This window comes from Xyrauchen texanus, chromosome 43, assembly GCF_025860055.1.
Source record: "Xyrauchen texanus isolate HMW12.3.18 chromosome 43, RBS_HiC_50CHRs, whole genome shotgun sequence".
NCBI classification, from domain to species: Eukaryota; Metazoa; Chordata; class Actinopteri; order Cypriniformes; family Catostomidae; genus Xyrauchen; species Xyrauchen texanus.
In genome coordinates, this window is record NC_068318.1 from 24,722,986 (window position 1) to 24,732,593 (window position 9,608).

Below are 9,608 nucleotides of genomic sequence, written 5' to 3' on the forward strand. Positions count from 1 at the left end.
TGCTAGTTGACCATTACAGGCATTAAGCTCTGTCCAATGATAGAACCGCAAACGTTATTATCTCGGTACTATAAGATCTCTGGAGCCATTTCCGAATCCTCGCGTGAATTTGCCGACGTGCTTACGTCACAGCTACATGATATAGGTCAACTGCTGGCAGGAAGCACTTATTAAAAGTTAATAATTTTTTAATTATCGATTTATTTTTTACACAAACTTATCAATTTGCTTCAGAAGACATTAATTGATCGACTGGAGTCTCCTGGATTACTTTTATGTATGTGACTTTTAGACCGTCAAAGTGCTGGCACTCATGCGCTTGCATTATAAGGATCTGACAAAGCTCTATCTTCTTCTAAAAATCTTTATTTGTGTTCTGCTGAAGATAGAAAGTCATACACATCTGGGATGGCATCAGGGTATGCGAATGATAAGAGAATTTTCATTTTTGGGTGAACTATTCCTTTAACTTGTATTGAACCCAGAATAATCTTTTATATATCGATACTGTCAATCAAATGAGCTGGAACACAAATAAAACAGACTGAAAACTTGTGAAAGTCTTTATTGAAGTGCTGTAGCTTTTTCCCTGAGAACAAATTACTATAAAACATCCTTTAAGTTTTTTTTTTTTAAGGCTGTAATTATGTTTAAATCACAGCACATTGTATACGTTTTCAATGATTACTTCCATAAACTCACATATTCTTTGATCCCATCACTGAAACTTTTTAAGAAAATCTTGGTAGGTCTGTCTGTGCGCGGATGCTGCAGGAACAAAGTGTCCACCAGGGTGAACAAGGATTTGAGCTCCATCAAATGTGGGCAGCAAGTCTCGACTCATTTGCTCTGGAATCACACGGTCATCCTGTCCAAACACATGCAGAGAGGGGATAGTGATCGCCGGCCCCTTGTAGAACCGCTGATGCTGGGAACAGACACTACGGAATCCAGCGACCAGTATGGCAAAGCGGAAATTAAAGTCAGGCTCTAGTTTGTGCTCCTGTAGGGCACACAGCATAGCCACCAGGGCGGCGCCCTGACTAAAGCCCAAGATGCCATCAAAGGGGCCAAGCTCCTTCACTGCAATCTTTACTGCCTCCAAACTGTCTTCCAGACCCAGGCTGCTCTCACACTCCTGATTAGCATTGAAACTTCGAGCCTGGACATCAGAGAACCACCAGCCCCTCTGGTCCTCATCACCGCCACCCTTTTCTAGCTCCTGATTGGCTGATTTGTAAGATAAGCAGTAAACAAAAGACACAACTGTGACAATGATGTGTTCAATATGATAAGAATGTAACTTAAAGTGTAACTCTGTTTTAAAATAAATGTCTGTCAGTCTATCTGGACTGCATTTTTGGAGAGCACACTTTTTAATGCACATAGGATGCCCAAAAATGCTGTTTAGCGCGCCATAGGGTTTTAAGACAGACAGTTTGGTTACTTACTTTCGTGTTTAATGGCAGGCACTTGGTGTGGTGCACTAATATACACCAGCTCCACTTGTTTCTTTAACAGTTTGCGCAAAGCACCTGTCTTCTCTCTAAAAGTGTTGCTATTTTGACGGTAACCGTGAATACAGAGAATTCTGAGAGGAACAGCAGCTTTAGACATGTCTTTAGATACTTTTTTTCAATTGAATAGCTATTATCCAAATTTGACGACGGAACTGATTACAAGATAAGACAAAATAGGACGTCTTAAAATGACAGATAAATTACCGTTTTAGTTATTGAAATTAATATTACAAAATTTCCGGATGCTTCCTCTGGTGACGCTAATATATTTAGTCGTGCGGAAACAAGACGCATCAAGGGTTCCGCCTGTCCAAGCATTTGCTGGTATTTATTTATTAAACTCACCGGTTTCGTTTTTTAACAGGGTTATCGCTATATGTTATCATAACGTAATAAGGTTATCAAGCTGAATTTGTGATAATTCTAATTTAATTGTGTAAATTGGTGTGAAAACTAAATCTATTTGATAAAATGCTGTTTTTTTATATTATAATTGTTTTAAAATACTTTTCACAGATTTCATAGATAATATTTAATAATATCTATGAAATATTACATAATCAAAGCTTTTATAAAAACTGAAATTGAAACTTCCGAATGAAGACGCCAGAGGGCAATCTGTCCCTGTAGAAATGTGCAATCTGCAAAGTAACTCGTCTCGTTTGCCTCTCATATAGGCCTACATATGCCTGATGGTATATATACATTATAGCAAACAACGGAATCAATTTAATCCTCAATAAATATTCTGTCTCAAGGCTTATCAAAGAATGTACAATTTGAAAATGAGAGAATGTTATCTAATAAAATGTAATGCTACTTTTAAGATTTTGGTAGAATTTTACCTATGTATGTATGTATGTATGTATGTATGTATGTATGTATGTATTTATTTATTTATTTATTTTCACTTAGAGACCTGTAACAAAATTGAGTTCTGTGTAAGAATGACACAGATTGCATTGGTATTGGGATGAATGAGTGACCATGTCAGAGGGGCACATGATGTTTGATTTGAACAAAACAACAACATTAGGCTACATTGAAAAAAAATCTATGGGCAAGAAAAGTTCAAGTTCACAAAGAGTATAATAGTGTTGACAACAGACATAGTGGTATGAAAAGCATGTTTGGAGTAGTAAAATCTAAACGAATAGCCAAAGCTGATCAGCAGTTATTATTAGATCAAGAGCAAAATAGGCAACTTAGCATGGATATGAAATGCTAGATAATTTAAAAATAACTGAAGAACAGAGACAAAGCAAAATATTTATGCATTTCTACAATAATGCATAGCAATTTAAGTATTCTGTGTTTACCCATATTTCCAAATGTTCGCATAACAAAAGAGAAAAACACACCTCTAAAATTTCAGATGATATAAATATCCGAGTCAAAGAGTTTAACAAAAATCTGTATGCATTTAATATTTCATGCTATCCTGGAGGGAAAGGTACTTAATTTGGTTAGATGATTATTTTTGTATGTTGATGTCAGAATTTTCTAGATGATTGTGCCCCCTGAGCACTTGACAATTAATCGAAAAATGAGCAGATACCCTGGAGGACTGATGTCGGTAATCCTTATACCCTTATACAACTCAGTTTATCTGTATGAACAGGGTGGTGCTGCTCTGAGTCTAGTTTAGCAAATTCTTCTGAGATGATAGATAGATAGATAGATAGATAGATAGATAGATAGATAGATAGATAGATAGATAGATAGATAGATAGATAGATAGATAGATAGATAGATAGATAGATAGGTTTAAATCCATATCTTCAAAAGTATCATAATAGGTGTGGGTGAGAAACAGAACAATATTTCATTTAAATAAGTCATTTAGTACTCTAAATCTCCCCTTTAACTTTCACTTTCAGGTGTAAAGTTAAATTTAATAGGCACCACATGTGACTTTCAGATGTAAAAGTGAAAGTGGAGATTTAGTGTAAAAAGAGGACTTACATTTTGATCCGTTTCTCACCCACACCTACTATATCACTTTTGAAGATATGGATTTAACCACTGGAGTTTTATGGATTCTATATTTCCTTTGTGTGATTTTTGGAGCTACAATGTTCTGATAACCATTAAATTGCATTGTATGGACCTACAGAGCGGAGATGTTCATCTAAAAATATTGGTTTGTGTTCTGCTGAAGAAAGAAAGTCATGCACATCTGGGATGATATGAGGGTGAGTAAATGATGAGAGAATTGACATTTTGGGGTGAATAATTTCTTTAAGTATAGAGTACTGCATCTCACCCTTGATGGATTCCTGTTTCTGTCAATTGATAAAAAGAGAGAAGCAAAAAAAACAACACTGAACATATGCTTCAAGCCATAATTAAACCAGGGTTTGTTGCGATGCACCATGTTAACTTAAATTAGTAGCTGTAAAAGAAGAAGAGGTTTAATTAAGGATAGAGGCTCTCATTCTCATTTATTGTCTTGTCTGTACATATTGAAAATATATAATTAACCAGCCATTCCCTATGGGTAGCCACTCTACCTCACTCATTTCATGAACAGATTCACTGAACACATCTATAACTATTTTGCCAGTGCAAACTATCACACATTAAATGCACAAATTTTAACTGAAACGAGGATTGAGTAAATGATGATAGAATTTTCAATTTTGGAGTTAACTATGTCCCTTCAACGATCTTCCTCCATCAAGCAACATCTTGTTCACACCAGTTTATTACCTCTGATTTTTCCCTGTCCTCTGTCTGAACTGCTGCTTTCTTTAATATTCACCATGATCAACTGGAAAGATGAGACACAAATGAGACCAAATAAATAAAACAGGCCCTAAGGCCAGCATTCCTTTCAGTGCTGTTTAAGTGATTTATTCACAAATGCATCTTGTTAGCGGCAGGTAAGGGTGCTCCATTCTCACCCTTTGCAGCAGGAAGTAACCCCTGCAGCAATGTCAGCGCGGAATACAGATGAGAAAATGGATATCCATACTAACACACATGAAATGGGAAAGCATGATTGCGCTGATACACTTGTTCCCACACACAGTGTAATGGACCACTGGGTAAGGATGACACGGATTGCATCATGATTGGGATGAGTAACCATATTTTGTAAAAAATGTGTTAATCAAAACAACAAACAATTTCCACCATTAGCGGGGGGAAAAAATCGTTATAGGGATTATATGGAGGGGCAGTACCAGTCAGTAATATTTTAGATTAATAATACCAAGACATTGACCATATTCAGATGGTCTCTCACCACATTCTTCACAGTTTTTGCAATAAATGCTTTTTGAGTTATTAATAACAAAATGTGTATATATTTTCTAATATGCTGAGAACTTCCCTGACCCATGACTAATAGAAAATATATTTATTTGTATTTCTTCGATTATTTATCGTTATCTTATTTATGTATACATCTCTGCTTATTTACATGTATTTTGAATTTTTTGAATTTTAATTTATTTTAATTTGCACCTGTACTTCTTGTTTTTATGACTCAGTGACTATATTCATACATTGTTAGATCTGTGTAATTTTTTACATCTTTTTGAACATTTATTTTGAACCTTCTGTTTTTGTTTTTTTTAATCCACAGCTTTAGCACAATGTGTGGACTTTTAAGACAGCCCTTTGCCACACCATCCACAGTATTAGCATGTTTCAGCACAATGTGTGGACTTTTCCGACTTTTCAGATCATTGTAAAATCAAAGATCTGGAACGATTTCACCATGATGCTATCTGACCAGATTACAGGACAAATTATTTTATATTTAAATACGCGACAATCTGATATTTTACAGGATGTGTTGCATCCCTACCTGGAGGTCTACTACATTTTCATGAGCAAAGTGTGGATACGGAAAATCGTGAGTTTATCGGGAGAATCTGTAAATCGGGATTTCAGCGGGAGGAGGGGTGGAAAACAGTAGAAACACGGTAAAATTGGGAGTGTTGGTAGGTATGGTTGATGAGTTGTTGTGGTGGCAGTCAGATTCAAATATCTACCACATGTGACATCACAATATGGAGTAAGTAGAGAATGAGTTGTTTTGGAGGCTTGCTTTCAACAAATGCTCTTTTTGCAGTGAGGAGGAAGTTTTGAGTTCTGAAACTTACAGTATGTTTTTATAGTATAATGAAATATTATGTCAAGAGATCAAGGAAAATTTGATTCCTTATGTCATGACCTCTTTTAAAAAACATATTTTTTCAAAAGAATAGCTACAAGACATTAACATTATTTGTGTTAACACGATTTTAGCATGATCGCTTACTAAAACTGCTTACTAAACTTATCTGTGCAAAGTTATAAACAAAATATATAAAAGTACAACTTAGTTTTCAAGAGAACGTAACTGGACATCGTTTCAATATATTTAAATATAAATGGACTGGCCCCATTCACTTCCATTGTAAAAGCCTTACTGTAACTGCAATTTAATAATTTTGATAAATGAGTGACATGTTGAAAAACATTATGTGGTAATCAACTTTAGAGCTTAACTTCTTAACGTTTCTTTAAATGAGGTTCACAGTATTTGGAATTGTTTCAAATTTGGAACATTTCTGAATACAGTTTAAAACCCTGATTGTTGTGTATTTTATATTTTCTAGCAATACACATTAAACAGACATGAAAATTAAATAAACACACAAATGAAATACAAATGTTGAAGGTTCTAGTAAAGATATAAATACCCCAAAAATAATAATAATTGGGACAATCTTAACTCTAACATCAGATAATTCTATATTCCATGGGATTGGGATATACCTCATTCCTTGAAAGTGCCAAAGGTACATGGCTTAAAAAAATACATAGCACAAGGCTTCCTGAAAAATACAGCATCCTTTGACATACATATATTAGAAGCTGTGTTATATCAGATCTCATGAGACTTCACAAATATCAAATTATTAGAGCAACTGTCCATTCCCTTACAATAGAAATGCATTAATGTAGTTACAGTGCATTATAAGAAATGTATGGATTTCGCATATCAGGTAATGTGTTGATGAAGAGAAATAAAGAGGGAGACACTTCAGACAGTTTGGATGCAGGAAAGTATAAAAATAAATGGCATTAATATCACAGTTCCAGTTCAATTGCGGCCATGGAATTATGATGTACTATAAATAATATCGTAAGTAATTTGGTCAGTAAGTTCCTGTAAGTGCATGAGCACATTGCAATAACAAAGCTTCTTTATCATAATCCAAAGTCATACAGTATCATCTCAGGTTTAAACCTCCATATGGTTACTACTCTCAAACAGATACAGTGCAGGTTTTACACATCGAAAGAGATATCACAGCATGTTACCTGTAATGCTGTGCTCTCAAAGAGCTGGGATTTGCTGTAGCTTCTTGCTTGTTTGTGTTGTACCATGTCGCTATCTTTGTGGGTGGGAAGCGCCTATTCCCGTTCCCTGCAGCTATTCTGACGAATAATATTTATGCCTCTCCTGAGTGACCTCGCTGTTTGGTTCATATCCTATCAGCTCAGTTCAGAAAGCTAGCTGTTACAGTTTAATAACAGCAGTGTATCACACAGTAAAATGATGACAATTTGTGCTATTGACTTGTCTATAAACATAATATCTGCAGTCAGTTTGCATCAATGTGGTTTCCTGTCAATGTGGTTTTAAGTGCATTACTGTAAATGTTTCCTGTCCAGAATTATTGTTTGTGGTAATCAACAGGACACCACAAATGCCCACAGGCCTTAAACTGAAAATAATCTGCAATATTCTTTAAATGGTACTGAAATATACACTCAGTGCCTTTGAATTATCTTCGTAACTGTGCTGTCTTAGTACATGGTAAGTGGGTTACACTGATAATTAGGACCATTCTTAAAGTTTCCCCGGAGGACAGGGCAATTAGAGCTAACCATTACACCGCTATTTATAGCATGATATTGTGTCTGTGTTTAAAGTAGAATGGAAGAGAAACTGGAGTGAAAGACAGGTCAAAAGGTTCAATGAATGACATCTATTTTGCTTTTATGATGGTGCTATCCAGAGTCAGCAATTTAAAGACATGTGAGAATGGATAAATGATCTATTTCACAAGTAATTTTATCTGAGGTTTCTATTTGTGAGGTGCAGTAATGTTGTACGACTATGAAATTGTGATGTGAGAGATATTGTAAAAGCAGATTTAGTCATTGAGACTGATTCAATGTTCAGAGATCTGTGAACAGCAGAGCAGAAGAGGAGCTCGTCTTAAACCAAGATAAATTTGATCAGTTATGTTGACTAACTAGAAATAGATTCACCGGCAAAAATGTATTTCATCTCGGCCTAGGTCCCTATCTGGCCTGCATTTTTAGTTCATGCCAGGGTTTTGCCAATATAATATTTAGCCAAAACAATCTTTAGCCAAGACTCATAATTTATTCCGTAATGTGAAACAGGCCTTTATGAAATCAGAATTGGAGTTTTGTGGCTCTTTGTCCATGTCTTTAAGGTCATATATGCTAGTATTCTAAATTTGACAAAATGAACTTGTAGCAGATATACACTGGCATCCAAAAGTTTGGAAAAATGTACAGATTTAGCTGTTTTGGAAGGAAATTGGTATTTTAATTCACAAAAGTGGCATTCAACTGATCACAAAATATAGTCAGGAAATTACTGATGTAAAAAACTGCACCATCACTTTTTGAAAAAAGTCATTTTTGATCAAATCTAGACAGGCTCCATTTCCAGCAGCCATCAATCCAACACCTTATCCTTGAGTAATCATGCTATATTGCTAATTTGGTACTAGAAAATCACTTGCTAATATATCAAACACATTTGAAAACCATTTGGATTGTTTTTGAGTTGTCACAGTATGCAATAGACTGGCATGTCTTAAGGTCAATATTAGGCTAAAAATAGCAAAAAAGAAACAGCTTTCTCTGGAAACCCATCAGTCAATAATTATTTTGAGGAACGAAGGCTATACATTGCTTGAAATTGACAAAAAACTGAAAACCAAAAAACGTTGGGTTATTTATTTTACCCAATAGCTGGGTTAAACATATTGGGTCATTCTGTTGGGTTATTCCTAATGTTTATTGGGTTGTTTCTATAAAAACGCACCCAGTTGGGATAAAATTGTTCTCGCGAGGACATTTTAAATTTCAACGGTCGACCAGTGCCACTGCCAACAGACGATACAGAGGTAAGTTAATAATATCATGTTATATGAATGCTTTTGGTTTTCTTTATCAACATACAATAATAGTTGATTAATTAAATAATTAATAATTTCCCCTTAATTTTGGGTCTGGTGTATTGTTGCTCACTTGGCACATAACACTTGCTATGAAGCCAGCCTATTTTAAACTGTGGCATAGAAACTATTAATTGGGATGCTCCTCCTCATTTTCTGTGTTCCTCCCAACACTTTTTTTTGGAAATCATACATAATATTTCATATATTTCGCCGATGCGCGAAGAAATTGTAAGACGCCTCGACTTTAAGACTCGTTATCTGGTGGTGCAGGCACGGCAGTTTTTCATCAACTGAAAGAAAATAATATTGTAATTTTTACAGTGTAACATTAAAATACTTAAAGCGGAAATCTGAAACATTTTATCTAGAAAGTTATATCTGCAAGGCACTAAATTATATAATACACAAATTGGACTCAACAAGATATTACACCAGGGATCGGCAACCTTTTTGACGTGGAGTGCTATTTTTTTATTTACTAGTCAATGGCTGTGTCGATGAAGGATTAATAGTGGTGTTTTCCTTTTTACATGACGTGTTGTCGGAATGTAGGCTGTCATCTGCGCAGTCTGACCAAAGCAAAGCGGGCGCATTTACGATTAATCGAAAGTGAAGTGCTGCTGGCTCGTGATGTGTGAACGGATTGCAAGCGCAGGGAGTCTCATCACACTTTGTTAGTGTTCATATAAATTATATAAATATAGTCTACTCCTCTCTCGCCATTGCTGGCATGCCAATGATTACCCCTCCAATGCTGGCAGCGTGCCATAGGTTGCCTACACCTGTATTACACAATAGCCAGCATCTACATGACATTGGGTGATAGCCTAATCAGAAGCCATTTTTCAGATAGTTCTGCACC

General features: G+C 35.5%; 1 protein-coding gene across 1 annotated transcript; it reads right to left on the minus strand.

Annotated features, from left to right (window-relative positions):
* Positions 1-556: 556 nt before the first annotated feature.
* On the minus strand, positions 557-1,779 carry LOC127635832 (esterase OVCA2-like). The gene is made up of 2 exons (XM_052116072.1): positions 1,452-1,779; positions 557-1,230 (listed from the first exon to the last, which is right to left on the minus strand). Exons 1-2 carry the CDS (start codon positions 1,615-1,617, stop codon positions 719-721), a joined length of 678 nt encoding a protein of 225 aa, XP_051972032.1. The 5' UTR covers positions 1,618-1,779; the 3' UTR covers positions 557-718.
* Positions 1,780-9,608: the final 7,829 nt, after the last annotated feature.